The sequence below is a fragment of the Xiphophorus maculatus genome, chromosome 7, assembly GCF_002775205.1.
Source record: "Xiphophorus maculatus strain JP 163 A chromosome 7, X_maculatus-5.0-male, whole genome shotgun sequence".
Classification (NCBI taxonomy): domain Eukaryota; kingdom Metazoa; phylum Chordata; class Actinopteri; order Cyprinodontiformes; family Poeciliidae; genus Xiphophorus; species Xiphophorus maculatus.
This window is the reverse complement of record NC_036449.1, coordinates 12,641,169-12,661,018: the sequence shown is the minus strand read 5'-3', so window position 1 is coordinate 12,661,018 and position 19,850 is coordinate 12,641,169. Positions and strand designations below refer to the sequence as shown.

General features: G+C 39.7%; 2 protein-coding genes across 6 annotated transcripts in view; one reads left to right on the top strand and one right to left on the bottom strand.

The window, feature by feature from the left end:
• The first annotated feature begins 447 nt into the window (after positions 1–447).
• Positions 448–12,337, top strand: gpr161 (G protein-coupled receptor 161). The gene is made up of 6 exons (XM_014468431.2): positions 448–674; positions 3,496–3,882; positions 5,534–6,255; positions 7,354–7,461; positions 8,948–9,073; positions 9,201–12,337. Exons 2-6 carry the CDS (start codon positions 3,539–3,541, stop codon positions 9,467–9,469), a joined length of 1,569 nt encoding a protein of 522 aa, XP_014323917.1. The 5' UTR covers positions 448–674; positions 3,496–3,538; the 3' UTR covers positions 9,470–12,337.
• Positions 12,168–19,850, bottom strand: part of dcaf6 (DDB1 and CUL4 associated factor 6) — a 26,614-nt gene continuing 18,931 nt past the window's right edge. For 3 of the 5 annotated variants that reach the window (XM_023336740.1, XM_023336742.1, XM_023336744.1), the window contains 10 exons: positions 19,287–19,346; positions 18,001–18,187; positions 16,934–17,043; positions 15,811–16,129; positions 15,616–15,657; positions 15,048–15,186; positions 14,638–14,794; positions 14,455–14,543; positions 13,155–13,260; positions 12,168–13,075 (listed from right to left, as the gene is read on the bottom strand). In XM_023336740.1, the coding sequence (XP_023192508.1) occupies positions 13,017–13,075; positions 13,155–13,260; positions 14,455–14,543; positions 14,638–14,794; positions 15,048–15,186; positions 15,616–15,657; positions 15,811–16,129; positions 16,934–17,043; positions 18,001–18,187; positions 19,287–19,346 (1,268 nt within the window). In that variant the 3' untranslated portion in view covers positions 12,168–13,016. The remainder of the gene's footprint in view (positions 13,076–13,154; positions 13,261–14,454; positions 14,544–14,637; positions 14,795–15,047; positions 15,187–15,615; positions 15,658–15,810; positions 16,130–16,933; positions 17,044–18,000; positions 18,188–19,286; positions 19,347–19,850) is intronic. The other 2 variants (XM_023336741.1, XM_023336743.1) reach the window with 2 other exon arrangements.

Here is a 19,850-nt window from a genome sequence, read left to right as displayed (position 1 = left end):
ATTTGTTGATTATACACATAAACTGACGGCCCTCATTTATGTAATGAACTGGCAATTAGAGCCGGCTCAGTTGCGAGCTGCACACTTGTAGCGGGAAGCTATGATCTCCGTGTGTGGTCCAAACCAATCAAGCGACGCATAACAGTTCATTCATAAACAGTGCCTCCGTCAACATGTACCCATTCATAAACATTATTTTATAAACAAAGCATCAGAAACACACTGCCTGTGGTTCTTCTGGAAAAAAAAAAGAATCAAATCCACTTTTTATTTCTTTAATACACAAAGCATAACGATGATAAGACGTAATTTAATTAAACAAATTCGTTTTAAAAACAGGGTTTTAACAGCACCGCTTTAATGGCGAAGCGAAAGCGGAGCATTTTTCCTCGACGACCACCCACACAGAGAGAGGGTGGCAGCTCGGAGAGGGAGCCGGAGCTCCGGGTGGGAGGAGGCGGCGGAGTGGAGAGGAGGAGGACGCCATTGCAGCCACAGCTGGCCGCCCGAGATAAATCTCATACCATCCCAAACTCTTTCCATACTCACTGGCTTTGCCGTTTTCCTCTGGTTCATCCCGCTTCTGTCGGGTCTCGAGGAAACACAAAAACAAGATGGACGGTTCGTCTTCGCTGACAGTCGGAATGCGGAGCCCCAGCGCCGAACAAAAGCAGGTAAAAGAGCCGAGTTCAGGGGGGGACAATGGGGAAAGTTTTAGCCAAACTTGGCTAACTAAAGGTAGCTGTACCGCTATGGAGTCTGGAACTGGACATTATCATCAGTTCAGAAAGCTAAAAAAAATAATAAAATAAAATCAAAAAACGCTGCGCTTTGGGGTTCACTTTAACTACTATTATTACGTAAAGTTGTATACATACACAGTAATTAAGATCGGTTTCCGGTGTCAACATATTGAGATTTAAAGCCTCAAGTTTCGTTCGAGTTCAATCTTTGGGTGCTAGTGATTTACAAAATAGTTTACATGTTGCGTTGTAACAGCTTCACAGTCTGTGATTATCACGTGAAAGACACAATAAAAGACATCTGAAGTTTTGTGAAGCTTTTAAGACAAAATCAAAATTAATCCACCATCTGCAGTGGGTAAGCTGGACAAATTTTAGTTTGATGCTTTCATGATGTTTCGTTATAAATTCACCAAAATCTGAAATAACTAGTCTGTAAAGAAACACGGTCAAGCTTTATCTAAACATTTGTTTTTCATCCCATCATCCACCCATCTAAATTAGAAACTTAAATAACTGCTGTAAAATTTTCTAAGTACACAAATTTATAAGAAAAAGTGTATGAGACCTTTATATTCTTTGGCGTTGTTTTGCTCAAATATACCGTAGTGTGTGAAACTTCTCCTCAGATTGTATTGCTTCGATGAACCACATGCAGTGAGTGACTCACTACCTTCAAACTTGTTGCCTATTTTGAGTTTTGTAAGTACAAATTTACGGGTTTCACATTAGACTTTGCTTTTTTGATTTTCACAAATATAACTGTAACTAAGGCAGCACAGTTTATCATAATTATATCGTCATAGCACTATCAGTGTGTGCAATATTCATGTCGCAAAGGACAAGTTGGAGTGCAGTAATTGTTGGCTAATACACTGCCTGGCCAAAAAAAAGTCGCCACCTGGATTTAACTAAGCAAATAGGTACAAGCCTCCTATTGGATAAGCACTGCATAGGTGATTATCTTTCACCTGGCAACAAGTTATTTAACCCCAGCTGATGCAATGAGTAACTCCTCATTTCTTAAACAACCATGGCAAAAGACACATCCTGTGGTCGTGGAAAAGATGTTAGTCTGTTTAAGAAAGGTCAAATCATTGGCATGCATCAAGCAGAGAAAACATCTAAGGAGATTGCAGAAACTACTAGAATTGGGTTAAGAACTGTCCAAGGCATCATTAAAAACTGGAAGGATGGTGGGGAACCATCGTCTTCCAGGAAGAAATGTGGTCGGAAAAAAATCCTGAATGATCGTGATCGGCGATTACTTAAACGTTTGGTCAAATCAAATCGAAGAAAAACAACAGCAGAACTCAGGAGTATGTTTAATTGTGAACGCAAAAGCATTTCCACACGCACAATGCGAAGGGAACTCAAGGGGTTGGGATTGAACAGCTGTGTAGCCGTAAGAAAACCTCTAATCAGTAAGGCTAACCAGAAAAAAAGGCTTCAGTTTGCTAGGGAGCATAAAGATTGGACTCTGGAGGAATGGAAGAGGGTCATGTGGTCTGATGAGTCCAGATTTACCCTGTTCCAGAGTGATGGGCGCATCAGGGTAAGAAGAGAGGCAGGTGAAGTGATGCACCCATCATGCCTAGTGCCTACTGTACAAGCCTGTGGGGGCAGTGCTATGATCTGGGGTTGCTGCAGTTGGTCAAGTCTAGGTTCAGCAACATTGTGTGCCCAAAGAATGAGGTCAGCTGACTACCTGAATATACTGAATGACCAGGTTATTCCATCAATGGATTTTGTCTTCCCAAATGGAACGGGCATATTCCAAGATGACAATGCCAGGATTCATCGGGCTCACATTGTGAAAGAGTGGTTCAGGGAGCATGAGACATCTTTTTCACACATGGATTGGCCACCACAGAGTCCAGACCTTAACCCCATTGAGAATCTTTGGGATGTGCTGGAGAAGGCTTTGCGCAGTGGTCAGACTCTCCCATCATCAATACAAGATCTTGGTGAAAGATTGATGCAACACTGGATGAAAATAAATCTTGTGACACTGCAGAAGCTTATTGAAACAATGCCACAGCGAATGTGGGCTGTAATCAAAGCTAAAGGCGGTCCAACAAAATATTAGAGAGTGTGACCATTTTTTGGTGGCGACTTTTTTTTTGGCCAGGCAGTGTATATTCGAAGTGGTATGAAGTTGCATCTCACATGCAATTAATGAATTATTTAGCCAGTTGGGCAAAGTCTCAGGGCAGCAGATGCTCACACCGGACACAAACTACATTGCCCAAAATGCAGAATACCACAGAATGTAGGAGCCATGGTCGAGAAAGAGAGGAAAGAAGAAAATATGTGTAGCAGCTGATCACTGCAATACTTACCAATATTATCGACCTTAACCTAACAGCATTTTTGCTTTTGCCTTTTCAGTTTAGACCTCCATGTTTCTCTAGAACCCTAAAAGGTAAAATAAAACTTTGCTAACTGCAAGGGCCTACATGTTTAGATTGGTGGATTTTACCAGTTCATACTTAGTGTTAAAATATGTGTTGTTTTGTGTCAATCACATGATGACACATGCCAACACAAACCAATCATAAGTGCTTAAATAGAAGTCATCTGGACTTAGAAAACTTTCTGATTAGTTTTTATAGATTCTTTGCAGGGTTAGTCATGTTAGAAGGGTTCAGAAGGCTTTGCTTTCAACTCTTTGTCTTCTATTTCAAGCAGAAATATTCTCAAATAATACTTTTCTGGTATATTTGTGTAATTTTGAGTCCCTTCTCTTCAGACTTCCACAGTTGCCTCGCTATCCGGTGGTCCAGTCTCTCACCATGAACGCCAGTAGGAACTGTACCTCAGTGGGGAACGGCGATGGTCTGGCAGTCCTGGAGTCGGTGTCCATCTTGACCATCACGCTCCTGGCCTGCCTGGGGAACCTGCTGATCGTGGCCACCCTCTACCGCAGGCCGTACCTGCTCACGCCCAGCAACAAGTTCGTGTTCAGCCTGACCCTGTCCAACCTGCTGCTGTCCGTGCTGGTGCTGCCGTTTGTGGCAGTGAGTTCAGCGAAGCGAGAGTGGGTCTTCGGGGTGGTGTGGTGCAACTTCACCGCGCTGCTCTACCTGCTCATCAGCTCGGCCAGCATGCTGACCCTTGGAGCGATCGCCATCGACAGGTTGGTGCCAGATCAGCCTGGAGTTGCAGTTAGATGAATTCTTCTACTGTTTTTATGTTTTCTGTATTTTGCCTGAAACAATTATGACATATTTCTTATTAAAGTGTTGCAGATGGTCCTTGTGTGCATTATATTATCCTAAATCCTAAAACTGAAAAATCTAATTTGTTCATATATTTTTAACATTTTGATGGCTTTTTGTTGTGTTTTTTTTTTGACTGCACAAACACAAATTTGAATGTATTTTAATGAGATATTCTGACACAAAATGTTGCATAATTGTTAAGTGGAAGGTAAATTTTGAATAGTTTTGAAAAATATTTACTGAAATATGTGGCTTGTATTTCCAATCAGTGCCCTTTAGTCTGATACCCCTAAATAAAATCCAGTGGAACCAAGTGCTTCAACATGTTACCAGATTAGGAAGTTGAGTCGACTCCTGTGCACAGTCGAAATCCAGCTTTTCTGTGAAGCCCTCAGAGGTGGTGGCAGCATCATGCTGTGGATATGCGTTTTTTTGATAGTTGAAAGTGTGCAGATCAGAGTTGATGGGAAGATTAATTGAGCTCAATTCAAGTGAAAACCTTTTAAAACCTTCAATGAGGCAGGACAGCCACACTAAACACACAACTTTAACTCCAGTGAAATAGTTTGGATCAAAATCATAGTTGTGTGTTAGTAAGCTTTAGTGCAGACCTTAATCTAATCTGACTGAATTTAAGCTATTTGTCAGGGAAGAATAGACAAAACTTTACTCTCTAGATATTTAGTGCTATTAGAAAGTATGTTTAACACCAAGTCTCTTTGTGTTGGTCTGTCACATAAAATCAAAATAAAATAAAAATGAAGTTTGTGAACATGTTCAAGGGCAGCAAAAAGCAATATTTGATTTAAAGTTGCATGCCAGATTTCTCATCCTTACTTATTTTGTTTCTACTTTTTGTTTAGTAAATGTGCGAAGCATGTCGACTCTCTCTGGCTTCCTCCAAGTTTAGGCGCAGAACGGATTTGTGTCTTTTCTCTAATGGGAAATAATAAATGAGGAATCAAAAGCTCCTTTCTGTGGCACTCAGACACACTGAACAAACAGTCATTTTCCAATGACATTTTCCAGGATTTTTGATTTTTCTCTGTATTTAACATTTGAAATTCTTTGTGAAACTCTGGGAAGCAATCAACAGCTATTTATTTTACTTAAAAGTCTCTAAAGAGAATAAAGAGGTTTCTCATTAGGACTTATTATTTTCATGAACTGTACTTTATTTGAGCCAAATTTAGCATTTAAAGCTACTTGAGATAACCTGTGTATTATTTCCTTGGAGCTCACAAAGCTGTGACTGTAAATTTTCTCAGCAGCTCCCGGTCCACGGTGTTCTCACTGCTTTCCTAATTATCCTTTGCACCTTTGGGGATTTCTGGTTACACAGCAGCTTTTTTGTTCTCTTGCCAAACTCCCGTCTGTCTGTTGTTTTCATCTTTTACCAAAACGCATTACAGCACTGTTTGTGGGTTCGTGCAGCTTTCAGCTCCTGTGTCGCCCTCTTCCATCTCAGCAGTCTCTGAGGTTTACGGATCTGCAGTCTCCCCCGAGAACCACATTCAGCTGCTGTTTGACAGATTTCTCCATCTTGTTCCCATTTCATCCTGGCAGGTACTACGCCGTGCTCTACCCGATGATCTACCCCATGAAGATCACAGGCAACAGGGCGGTGGTCGTCATCGTCTACGTGTGGCTACACGCGCTGGTGGGCTGCCTGCCCCCGTTGTTTGGCTGGTCCTCCTTCGAGTTTGACTGTTTAAAGCGGACATGTGTCGCAGCCTGGTCCAGAGAGCCGAGTTACGCCGCCTTCTGGGTCACCTGGTGCATCCTCCCGCCCTTCTTCATCATGTTGGCCTGCTATGGAGTCATTTTCCGCGTTGCTCGCATGAAAGCCAGAAAAATTCACTGCGGGACGGTTATTGTAGCCCAAGACGACTCAACTGGAACTCAGAGAAACGGACGCAAGAACTCAAGCACTTCAACTTCCTCTAACGGGAGCAGACGGAGCCTTGTGTACGCAGGGAGTCAGTGCAAGGCCTTCGTCACCATCTTGGTGGTGATCGGCACCTTTCTCATAACTTGGGGGCCGTACGTTGGGGTGGTGTGTACAGAGGCCCTGTGGGGTCAGGGCAACGTCTCTCAGGAGCTGGAGACTCTGGTGGCGTGGCTCTCTTTCTGCAGCGCCGTGTGCCACCCGCTCATTTATGGCCTGTGGAATAAAACGGTGAGGAAGGAGCTGCTGGGGATGTGTTTCGGCGATCGTTACTACAGAGAGTCGTTTGCCACAAGGCAGCGGACGTCCCGACTCTTCAGCATCTCTAACAGGATCACAGGTGGGACAGCAGCAGGGACTATAGTCTTTAAGGTCATATATTTTCATGAGTTGGATGTTTGTAATTATTGGTGCGCTCATAATGTGTTGAAAATGTATTTACAAAGAAGTTAGAAAACAAAAGAGTGAAATAAGTGCAGCAAGTTCAAGAGGTGCCGGTTTTTCGGTTTACTTTAATTTGATAGCATAAAAACGAGCTGACCGGACTGCTTAAAATTTTAGTCACACATAAAATAAAATGTGTAAAATTTAATAAAAATAATTGCAATAAAAATATGCAGTTTAAGTAATCAAATCCACTTCTGCTCTCATCCTTTGCTCAACTCAAAAGCCAGAGAAGGTGCATGAGTGATTAGTAGATAGTAAATGATTCTCATCTAAGCTGTGTAAATATGTATCGTTTTAGAGCAGCCATGGCAAATTCACTTTAAACCACTTTCAATCTGGAAGCAGCCGAGGTGGCAGATGTAGCTCACTAATGCCGGCTGATTCAAATATGACACAAACCAAGGATTTGCTGCCATCTTGTGGTTGCCTAATTACTTTATGGCAGGGGGTCAAAGGTGCATGGATGGTTTAAGGAGTTACATTTTAGAAGTTACATTTAGGAATAAAGAAAAAAAAAATTCCTGTATTAATCTGTTTATCCAACTTTATAGAGCTGTCCAGTATTGCATTTAAATTCCTCATACCATAGTGGATCTAAGAAACCAAAAGCGTTGACTCAAACCAGCTCACCCATTTTCACCGAGGTTCAACTTTGTCCAATCTTGGTTTCATTCACACAGCCCAACTTTGGTGTCAGTGAATCTCTGCTGTTCAGTTCAGCTGGCAGGAAGAACTGAAAGTCATCTGCAAAATAATGAAAAGAAAGGTTGATTTAAAAAGAACTGTGGTGGACTGAGTATTGAACCCTGGGCAACCCCAAAACTGGTACCAACATATGTAACACCAGAATATCATATCAAAGTCCTCTTAAGCATCAACCTGTAAGCTGCTAAGGTTTTCCTATGAACTGTCTATGAGCACTTGACTAATGTGGGAACAAATTATTTTTTTGTGAGTGTGTGTTTTGTGAATGTGTTTGTTGTTTATTCAGACTTGGGTATGTCCCCGCACCTGACTGCAATGCTGGCCGGAGGAGGACACCTGTTGGCCCAAGGAAGCAGCACAGGAGACACCGGCTTCAGCTTCACTCAGGACTCAGGTAGGCAATACACACACACACACACAAGAAACACACTTTAGCGTTCATCCTAAAGAACGATATGATTTCATCACTTCATCCTTGATGTGATTATGTTCACATCAATCTCTCTTGTCCATGATGTGGTGCACACAGTCATGTTGTAACTCCAAACTGTTTCCAGTGACTCAGGAGCATAAAACTATCATAATCATACCAAAATCTCTCCCTACAAACTTTACTGTACACTTGACACAATGCAGTCACGTAATTCTCATTCTCTAAGGAAATACCTAAACCCAGAGAGGAATGATGCATCACTCCAGAGATCACGTCTCCTCTGCTCTAGAGTCCATATAGATTCACTGAGAGCAACTCATTCTTTCGCAAATGATTAGAGAGTCAGTCTGGATGCCTAATGTTGGATTTTAGACATGGTGGCCATGGAAGCAGTTGGATCACCTGAATCCAGTCATTTGGATGAATGAATCAGTACTTTAAGCAATATATAGTTCATGTAAAAACCTTTTGTTTTTGACAAGAAACGGAAAAGGTTCTGTTGTATTAGAATTTTATTAAGTCTGTCAGTATGGTAGTTTTTGTTATGAAAAACAACAACAACAAAAAACTAGTGTTCCTCTTCATATTTAACAAAGATAAAGATATAAGTGACCTAAACCAAGAAATAGGCCTGTCACTATGTCAAATCGTTCTGGATGATAAATTGTCCCAGAAGTTATTGCCATAAACAATAGCATTGTTGTTTTGGGACCAATTTAAAGTAACATAATTAGTAATGGCATAAAAATGCAAGTAAATCGTTTCAAAGAGCCATGAACTTTAATTTCCTCTTAACATTTAACATCGGAACTGGAGTACATTTTAAATATTCAAAATTAATAAGCAAAACAACCGAAACTGCAAATAAAATGCATACTAAAGTCTCTGTAAACAAAACTGTCCTTCAATAGAGGAGCTAGATGAGATCAACGCACCAGAATGAAGACGTTTGTCATCCAGGCTTTGGTAGAAAGAGAAAGACAAACACTGATGCAAATTGAAATTATTGAGCTTGGTTTAATGTATCGTGCGATTAATTGGTTTATTACTTATTGTGACAGGCTGACCAAAAAATCTATGCTAAGCCTCTTTGTTACATTATTGTTAAATATATTAAAATGCTTAGCTTATAGATTTCCCTCTACCTCAAATTCCAATTTCTTCTTTTAAATCCTTCAAATTGACAAAAAATTATTATTTTTTTTTTTTACAAATTTATCTATCTAGTTTGGAGCAAACCCAATTTCTACCATAACTGTAATAACTGTAAGATAATTGTGGCTCCAGGTTAGTCATGGTTCCTCATACATTCCTGTTTAACAGCTCATGTTTCAGCTGAAGAGCTGGCATTCAGGATGAGTAAGATCATGCGCTTCTTGTTTTGTTGTTTTCCGACTGGGAGATAAAAAAGGATCACAGGGAGCCGCCCTCTTTGCTTTACCTGCAGGCACCGACGTGATGCTGCTGGAGAACTCCTGCACAGACGGCTCCTCCTTCCCCTCACAAAACGGGAATCCATCCGGGAAGAGGCGGAGTTCGGTCACCTTCGAAGACCAGGTGGAGCATTCCAAAGGTATCCCATCATTAAGTTCCCTGGGAACACCCTAGAGAGGCAACCTTTTGTTGGAGATGAATGAAAAACATGGCTACACCAAACATGAATGCTGTTTTTTTTTTTTCTGAATTTCTTATTTTCTCAGCTGAAAACACATCTTCGGCCCAAGTCCACGCAGAGATTCACAAATCTCTCGACTCGTTCGCTTCCTGCTTGGCGAAGGCCATCGAGAGCGACGCCAAGCTCGCGCTGTTCGAGCAGAGTCTAGCGCCGCAGGGGGGAGGGCTCTTTGTGACGAGGGGGGCGCAGAAGCCCCGATACCCGGACGGTCAGAGACTGAGGCTGGAGAGCATCGATGAAGGCATCGTCAAGGACGACAGAGAAGAGGAGGAGGAGAAGGAGAAGCTCATCTAATCGCTGCAGGTTTGGCCTTCGACTGCATACTGAAACCCTGTGGTACGGCCGATGAAGTCTGGATTCTCCGAAGTTATTGGCAGACAGGAAGAGGCACTTTTTCACTCAAAGGAACACTGTCAGTGTCTGGACGAATTTATCTATCATGTTTGTACTTTTAATAGGAATTTTGTACTACTGTAACCTTACATGGTAATAATGTTTTGCTACACATTTTTTTATTATATATTTTTAGTATCTTAATGTGCTGTGGTCAGTTTTAGTAAAAAAAAAAGAGAAATTATTGAAAAAAAAATCTAGTAATCTTTCACCTCAGATTCAATCTGCTACAGTTTCTCTCATGCAGATGTTTACGGTCCAATAAGATTTTGTTGCAGCAAAGCTTCTTGACCCAGTTTTAGGTTTTCTGTGCTTGATGACTTAAAGGATTACCAGCAAAGGTAACCTGATCAGCACCTGGATAAACTATTATTTTTATGATGCTTCTAAGCCTTGGGAATATAAATGTATTTTTTTTTTTTCCAGGTTCGATCAGTATCAAAAAAAGTAACGTATTGATTCGAAATATTTTATTCATGCGTATTTTTTCTAAAGACCAAAATGAAATCCTTATTCTGACTTCAGGATAAAATAGTCATGAATAAATTTCATTTTTATCTCAACTTGGCTACTTAAAAAAACAAACTTTTCAGTCAGGCTTAAAGCATATGCATGAATGCACCAATCAGGCATAAACTCCTTATTGTCACTGCACTCCTCACCTCTATAGATTTGACTTGTTTGTCCAGTTTAACATGATTGCATTGAGATCTGGGGACATGGAGTCCAAGTAAACCTTAAAGTGATTCCTCAAACCATTCCTGAATCATTTTACCATTTTGTGTCAGGGTGCATTATTCAGGGAATATTTCCTCCACCCTTATTGATATGCAGCTTCTTATGCAACCCATCTGTTAAACTGAGCAACACAGGGCAACTTTGACATCCCATGTGCAGCTGTGATCTCTGGTAAACCACGGTTTCTTCGCCAGGCCTCTTTTGATGGACACTTGGTAATAATATGACCCAGTTTTGTAGCCATCACAATTCAGTTCTCATCAGACTATCAAAGGCTGAGTGTTTCCTGTTTTCCTGCTCTTAACACACCAGCTTTGAGGAAAAATTCACTTGTTGCCTTACTTACCCCACCATCTCTTTTTACGTTTTTCAGTTTTACGTAGAATTTCAACATAGTCACATAAAATAGACCTTATGTTAGGCTTATAAAAACCTGAACCTGAATTTGCAGATTTATCTTAAATGTTGAAAATCACCCCAAGAATCAGAAAGAGGATTTTTGAAAAGCCTGAAACTTTAAACATAATAAATATGTAAAAATGACCTTGAATTCAATACAAAACCTTTAAATATATTTGCTTCATCTTGTTCATGTTAATGACTTGGACTTTAATTACAGTAAATGCAGTTTAATATCAGGCCACTTCAGGCCAAACTAAGGCTGTAAAAGTTCCAGTTACATCATATTGTTTTTTATTTATAGACAAACAATCCAAAATTAAATCACAGCTAAAAAATAGTCAGTTTCATTAAAAAAATGTCTCTATATGGTTCAGTTTCAGGGTTTTTTAGTCCATTCAGACTCAGATTCAGCATGAGGACTTGCTGCTGTAGCAAGTCCTCATGCCTCCCTTTACATTAGAGAAGGAAACTGATGCAGTTCAGCAGCAGAGCAGACACAGAGGTACTAAAAAATAGTCTCTAGTCAGTCCTTAAACTGATTGCTGTAGCAAATATTTCAGAAATTAATTATACTGAACTGATGGTTCACAGTCAGCTTACAGAAATGTTTTCAGAGGTACATGTAGCTTATCCATTTCTACACTCTTAGTTGTATTGAAGAACCTCGGCTTATTTATGAAACTCGTATTATAATGTTATTCCCTCAGCGAAGACATGCCTGGAGTGCATTTATGAAATTCAGTTTTACTTTGTATGTTTTCTTATTTTATTAACTGGTACTTTTGTAGTAGGAAAAAAAACTACACACGAGAAGTGATATAATCTTCATTGAGGTTCATTTCATTTTCTATTGTAACTATGGATACAGATATTTGTATTAAACTTTTATACCATCAAACATGTCTGCTTTGAGTGGAACTCTATTTTTATTTGTGAAGGTTGTGTGTCTCTGCCAATTCAATTTAATTCAAAGTCAAAAATACTCTCTTTATTGACCTTAAAGGGAAATTAAATGTTGCTGTAACTCATATAATCAAAGATTGACAAAGATCTCCTGTAGCAGTCTGTATTACAAAAGTCTCTAACTGAAGACACTGTTTTTCTATGCCAGTTTCATGATGAGGATTCTCAGACTTGTCCATAATTTTCTTGATTTTATGTAAACTCATGAAGACGCAAGAAAAATGGAAAGAAGGAAGTATCAGTAATTTAGTTTAACTCCCAGTAACTTCTAGCAAACTCTACATGTTTATATTTTGGACAGTAGGACGGACGTCTTACAATCTTTTGACTGTTTATGATGCTGCAACAACAGATGGAAGTCATTGAAAGTGTTTCTTGTACATCTTTACCAGGGATGTCAGCAATAATGCAGGCGTCTATCTTTAAGCTAAATGTTTAAACGAAGCTTGAACCTGATTTTGCACCAAAACAAACAAACTCAAATCACATCTTACGGTTTGAAATACATCTGATTGATGTTACAGCTCTGTTTATTGTGCGTTTGGCCATATTAGCTCTATGGGTCACAATAACTTAACGCTCCATCTCTAGCAAAAAAATGTTGTAGAGTTTATCAGAGTAAAACTCTTCTGAAACTGTTTTTTTTTTTTTTTTTTTTTTAACCCAAGTCAAGTAAGAAAGCAAACAAACATGTTTAATGCATGAAAAATAAATTAAAAGGGCAGCTAAGTGAAAAATACTTCAGCTTTCGATATTTCCCAGACAGAGCCTGCGTTCAAACAGCTGCTAAAAAACCCAGCTGTGAGCAGCAACTCAGCAGCTGCTCTGTTACAGACTGCCGCGTTTCCGTCGCTGATCACAGTTCTTTCCGTCCAAACTCTATAAAACAACAGAATTAAAGCCTTTGTATTTTAATTAAAGTCTGTATTCACATGCTTTAAGTGCTGCAGCAGCACGTCAACATTTCATTGCTACAAATTCAAAAATGTCAAACATTAACACTGATCCAACTCTCACCTTCTCCAAACAAATAATATTGCACTTTAACATCCTTTCACACCAGCCGCTGTTATTAGCACTCTATACACACACTTTTATATACCCATACTGGCAAACTTTTGCAGTCACACAGCTGTAGTTTATCCTCCTACAGAAACATCAGTAAGAAAGTTCTTTAAAAAAGAAAGAAAGAAATAACACATGGGCCTAGAAATAACACTAATATCCAAAAGGAAGTATTCTACTAGTACAAATCTCAGGGGTTCTTTGCAAGTGCTATACAGCAACAACAAAAAGTGGGTTTTTTTTGTTTTTTTTTTTCCATGAAAATAAAATGCCAACTTGGCTACTGCTCTTCCTCGTTTTCCTGACCGGATCCTTCCGATCGATCGCCCTCCAGGCGATCTACAGGAAGAAGAAGAAAAGAAAAAGTTGATACAAGAGAAAGAGCGACGTTCTCTGGGTCGTTTGCGATGAGGTTTACCTGATCTGATGTGATTGAGGGACGCCAACATTCGGAGCATGAAGGAGGCCGGGACAGTGATTGTGTTTCTTGTTTCTTCCAGCATCAGCTCATTGCGGGTTATGACCTTTTAATGAGGAGATAAGAATGGTTTTAATATACGAGTTTTATTTTCTGAAACTAGTGGCAGGAACATTGAACCTTTTAATAATCAAAATTTTCGATTTATGTCTGTAAAGAGAGCTTTCTGGAAATTCTTATTATTATTATGTTTCATCTTCTGAAATTAACAGGGCTTCCAGCTGGACAGTGTTTAGCCCCAGGACAGAAGTATGAACTTTTCAAATGAAAATTGGATGTTAAAACAAATAACAGATTACGCGCTTCAATCTGTCAAGAATTTATTTTTTGGCTTCCACACTGCTTCACCTTTGGTGTCGTGTAAAGTTGTTTTAGGGCTGGACAACAAATCAATTTGATCAGTTTTATCAGTATTTTACCAATGATCTCCTTGGGTTTCCAAAAGTTCAAAGTGATGTCAGCACGCCCAGGGCGGCCATCTTGTTTGACGAGCATGCTTTACCACTTCTTTTTTTCTTTGAATTACGGTAAACTCAACAACAAAAAAGGTCAAGAGTTTTTTCTTATGAAAATAGAGTCATATTACAAAAATAGAGTCATAGCAGTATGAGAATAAAGTTAAAATAATACTAGAATAAAGTCTTAATTTTACTAGAACAGGGTCGTAGTGGTCCAGACGATGACCAAGAGTAGTATGTAGAAGATGTATTGTATGTGAATGGAAATGGTTATGGGGATGTACTGCTGATCTCACATTTGTGCTTTTATGTATTTTTTTTTTGTTTTTATGTATTTATTCATAAATACATCTGATGTATTTGTGTCCTTTTGGATGGGCTTTTATTGTTGTGTTGCAGTTTTGCCCCTGCTTAAAGATAAATTTCTCCTATGGGAGACTAATGAAATGATCTTATCTTATCTTTAATGTTAGGAGAATGTCGTAGTAATTTTATGAAAACAAAGAAAACCAAAATATTTTTTATCCAAACTAATCTTTAGACGTTCTTGTGGTGAAATTGCATCTTTAATCTGCTAATATTATGACTGCATTCTTGTAACTAAACAAAAAAAATCGTCGTAAAACTAACAAAAAAATTGACTGAAATAAAAGCATTTTCTAAAACTATTTTCTGTTATTTGTCATTTATTTGTTTTAGAAAATAGATCAGCAAAAGATGACTCAGCGATAATATTTTTAAGCTAAATCGCCCAGATCTAAGTCGTATACAATTTGTTATACCTCCTCAGCAAGGACTCTGTTAAAAGACGCCAACTGCTCCAGTGGTGACCAAATCTTGATGTCATAGTCTATCCCCGAAGAAGCCAAAACTGGAAAAAAAAAAAAGCATAAAAATACTAAATTACACAGCTGCATTCCTTTCGTCTCGTTCTATGATCCGACCACCACCCTGACTGGACTCACTGGGGTCGTACGGGTGCGGCTGCAGGCAGTTGACCACGTGGTTGTCGGCTTCCAGCAGCATGAGGTGTTCTGCGGTGTGTCTGTCCCAAATGAAAATGTGTCCGCAGTCCGAACCGCTCATCACAAAGTTGTTGCCCCAGAAACACGACTCCTTTATCTGGACACGAGGGCGAGAAGCACCTCAAATGTCACACAGACGACTGCTAGAGGATACCTAAACATTACAGGTGTCTCAAGTTCTTCTGCTATGTGTCATAAAAACAGGTTAGCTTTCAAAAAAGGATAAATAACCTTAATTTTCTAAATGCACGTACATGTGTTGATTATCTGCGTTGAGATAAAACTAATGGATTTACCTAACCTGTTTGTTTACCAGGTGTGTTGATCAGCTCGACCGGGCTGATGCTTACCATTGTTCTGGAGTTGCGGTGGCCCTTGTAAACCATTTTCACTGAAGGTCTCCTGATATTCTGAGTTTCACTCTCCTCCATCTCTCTTCTCTCTTTCCTCCTGCGAAACAGCTCCTGTATGCGAGCTGCTGCAGAGCGCCTAGCGAAGAAAAAGCAAGAAACCCACAAAATTTAAATAACTCAAAAATCATCCGCAAATTCATGCCGAGTCATGATTTGATTTACCCTAGATTTTTACATTTCAACCACTAGAGTATTTTATAGGATCTTTTTTTTTTTTTTTTTGCAAAATCACCTGCATGAAGCATCAAAACATGTAATTCTTTTGAAGTCATCATGCATACAGATACAATAAATGCAGCCATGGTGTTTTTATTCACGTCGTTTGTGATCACATGCAAACACTCCATACTCAGCTCTTTGTATTAATAGTTCGAGTCAAACCAAGTCAAAACAAAAAAAAAAGGTTAACTGAACACTGTGTGGTGCTTTTGGCTTTAGATGCTGTGCAGCAGATCACGCAGCTCCAGTGTTAGCTTGTTTTAGGTTTCCAGAGCGAGCGTGTTACCTGATCATCCTATCTCCTACTGCAGATCCTCTGGAATTAAATCTACATTCGTTTGAGGACAGCGAGTGTGAAAGCACAAAACTTAAATCAGAAAATCTATCCTTAAAAAGTGCAAAGATGTTTTTTATTTATATATATATATATATATATATATATATATATATATATATATATATATATATATATATATAGTACCTCTGCCCTTGCCCTCTGAATCTGGCTGGTGGGATGAGAATGGGATCATCGTCGCTGTCGTCGGAGTCCTGGTTGCTAGGCGCCGGCTGACTCTGACCCTCCACACTCTCCTCTCCAGCAGGCTCCGCCCTCCTGCAGTCGCCTGATGGGTCTTCGGAGCCCTCTGGCTGACTCCTTTCCTGCGGCGGAGACCCCGTGCATTCCCACTCGGCGGGACCCCGAGTCGTGGAGACGCCGAGGGGGCCGGCGCTGGAGGCGTCGCGAGGAGATTCTGATGTGGCTGCTGCCAAACTATGCTGCCCAGAGGACGCACAGGGACCTGAGGAGCACAGGAAGTCACACATGGTCCAATTTATTCTGCAGTAAAATGTGGAATAAATTTGAGGATATAGTGCCAGCTAAAAGTATTAATACCCCTCGAGCTTTTTAAGATGTCACATCCTGACTTTCAATGTATTTTACTGATTTCTGATGTGAGAAACCAACAAACTGCATAATTGTGAAGCTAAAGGAAAACAACCAGTGGTTTTTAGAGTGATGTTTTTTTTCTTTAGCAATTTTCTCTTTTAAAAAAAAAATAAAAGTGGCATCCATTTATTTTTAGGGCCACTTTTACTCTGATACATCCAAGATAAGATCCAGTGCAACCAATTGTTTTTTGTGTGATTTCCTTTGTTCTGTGAAGCCCTCAGATGTTTTGTTACAGAGTAAAGAGCAACAATAAAACCGAGAAACACAGCAGACAAGTCAGAGAGGAAGGTGGGAGGTTTAAAGCCGAGGAGCTGTGCACTTTATGGAAAAGCTGGAAGAAGAAATCTGTTGGTAAAAGAAAAACCCAACAACGTCTTTTGCAGTTTGTCACAAGCCATGTAGGAGACATGGCAAACATGTGAAAGAAGATGCTCTCGTTAGCAGACGCCAGAATTAAACAATCTGAGAATATACATTCCCCTAATTGGCTCTCGGCTCCCTAATTATGTACAATTCTGTTTGTTTCACGTTAAAATGCCAGTGAAGGCACTGAGGTTTACGGCTGTGACAAACAGTGACAATGCTCGAGTGGCGTCAGTACTTTTGCAAGGCACTGAACACTGCAACTATATCCATGACGGACGTGAATTACCCTGTTCTGACACCAAAGTCTCTGCTGACAGAGTCTCCTGCCTGTTTGGAGCCACGACTTCAGATGTTTTGGAGACTCCGGTGCCCATTGAGCTGGACGTGCTGCTGCTCCTGTGGAGAAAGTTAAACAATGACCAACTTAAGAAGAAAAGTTGTTTGACCATAAAGAAACAAACAAAAAGTGGTGAAGGATGGATTCTTGAGACCGAAAGATACATACTAACCTAAATCCTATGTCCGGAAACAAGTACGAACTCATTTAAGTAGGAATAAAGTCAAAGTGAAGAATCATAGATGCAACATCTTCCAGGTTAAAACAAAATAAACCTGGAATCATCTGGCTTGTTCCAGAATCAGTTTATAAATGCAAACAGAACAGGTCTAAGAGTCACATCTGCCGATTTCCAGACGCCGTCTTTATCTCTGAAGGTTTTACTGATTTTAGCAACAATCTGTCAAAATCATCCACAATATGTTCCTGCAAAACATTCTGGATTAAAACTACTGTGGCTGAATGTTGGGTAAATATGTGGTCCATTATTTATTCAACTACATATTTGGATTTCTTTATGGTTCATAGAGGAGGCGGAAAGCTCTCTATGCTCAACGTCAAAACAAAGACAGACAAGGCAGAAATATTTACAATCATTAACAAATCCAAAATCTTAGATTTAGGTGAGGAAAAAAAAGCCAAAGTACCAGCGGATATACTAACAGAACATGAACAAGTCTTTCGATTTGAATTGCAACCACAGGTCAGTGCTGTGCTGTTTTTGGCAAATTAATAAATTAAACTGAGCACATGTTTCTATAAAAACACCATTCCTTCTTTCAATCAGTTACTTGCTTTGTCTTTTTCATTTACATTTAAAATCATCAAGGCATTAATGCTAATCTGATTTTAAACACAAACTCTAAAGCTTTTTCGGCACATCGAATCTGTTCGTCACTTATTTTAATCTGCTATTATATCCAAGTCATTTATCAAGTTAAAACACAGAGTGATTTCTGATGTAGTTGACACAATTTAAGGTCTGGACAGAAACCGTTTCTCTGCTCGTCTCTCACCACTCGTCGGTGAAGTCCAGCTTGATGGTGCTGGTGGTGGTTCCCTCTGAGCTGTAGTGCAGGCTGAGGACCGGCTCTGCTGCGCTGGGTCGGGTGGTGGACGGGGTGGGAGTTGGGGTGGTGGGGGTGCTGCTGGTTGCTGCAGTAACCGATTCCTCAGGATTTGAACCTGCAGCCTCTGCTGCTCCTGACGGCAGAAACAAAATGGAAAGCAACGGCGGTTGAACCTCTCATGCTTGCAGAATGAGCAGAAGAGCGCTGGAAATGTGTAAAGAAAAACAATTCTGAAAGGTTTTGAGAACATGCAGCACAGGTTAACCCAGAGAAAACATAAAAAGGTTCATCAACTCTTGGAGAAGAAGGTTTAAACAGATGAATTTAAGAAGAATTAAGACTGAGAAACAACCTTATAGCTTACAATATATGTGCAGAGGTGAAGATTCATTACTAGATTATCTAACTCTTAAATATTCTAAATTGTTTAACACAGACTGAGTTTGTGCAAAAACAAACTGGAAATTAACTGTTTTTATTTATTTAACATTTCCAAACTGCATAACTCATCAAAACACATTATTATTTCCAAATGTATTCAGAAAGCACAGCCAAACAAATAAGAGTCATTCAGATGTATATTACATTCATATAAGGCATTTAACAGTCACTATGCTGGTTAGCTTATTACCAGAATTGATCATTTTTCATGAACTCTGCGCTTAACATCTATTTTTATTTACGATTGGGGTTTCTGGTGACACCTAGTGGTCAACAGAAGTACAGATGAGCCAGTTAAAAACATTAATTGTGTGTTAGAGGGTCAAATCCTCAAATCACAAAAGAAAGTGTAAAATAAGGCTGTCAGTTACACTGGATCAGCAGTGAACATAACTCTACTCCACCTACTAATTAATTTGTTTTTATAATAGGTCTGCATCCTTAAATAAAAATATAATAAAGGAAATACCTGTCAGTTGTTTAGGTCATGGTAAGGCGTAAGGTTGGAGCCCAACTATTAACCCTGACAAACTAATTTGTTAGGATACGTTTTCACTCATGTTGAACTGCATCTCTTGCATCTTGAACAGGTTCAAGAAAAAATCTGCAGTCTGCTTCAAAATCCACACGTCTAATTCTAGTAATTAAAATCACCATCTCATTTGCTGCACGTTAAAGGTTATGTAGGTATTGGACAAGAGGATGAATAGAGAAAGAGCTGAAACAAGACAAACAGGACAGACGCGTTCTGAGACGGAGAGAGAGGACAGAGGAAGGATGGAGAGACGCACCCTGCTGTTCATCCAGAGTCATGGATCCCAGCTGTTTGTTTACCACAGACGAAGGGGAATCTGGAACACAAACCACACAAACTAAACACTTAACAAGGAGTTCAAAGGTGAAAGCTCACACGCTCAAGATGCTTAAGCTTCAGAAACGTCATTCGAGTTACACAGTGTATACGCAGCTACATGTAGGAACTGTGGCAGATTTTTACAAAGCACAAAGAGGGAGATGAGCAAACCTGAAAAGGAACAACAAAATCAGAGTCCACATCTGCTTACTGCACGAGTCCCAAAAGTATTAATATACCCTTACATTTTTTCACATTGGAATGTCCAACTTTAATTAAGTCCTGCCAAAGAACCTCAACTATATTCAGGTCTGGACTTGGACTGGGCCATTTAAAAAAGATGCTCTGATCCAACCACTCCACTCTGGCTCAGACGCATGTTGACGGCTGAGAGGTGAACACTTTCTAAACTCTTTTGCTGCCTGTAATATTTTTTTGCCTTTCATTATATCCACCCATCTTCCCGTCAAATCTAAACCCCGCAGCTGCCAAAGTGTTTCAC

Coding starts and splice junctions, on each gene's coding strand:
- gpr161 (XM_014468431.2), top strand. CDS start 3,539: ATGAACGCCAGTAGGAACTGTACCTCAGTGGGGAACGGCGATGGTCTG. Junction 3,883..5,533: donor GGAGCGATCGCCATCGACAG/GTTGGTGCCAGA, acceptor TCATCCTGGCAG/GTACTACGCCGTGCTCTACC. Junction 6,256..7,353: donor CATCTCTAACAGGATCACAG/GTGGGACAGCAG, acceptor TTGTTTATTCAG/ACTTGGGTATGTCCCCGCAC.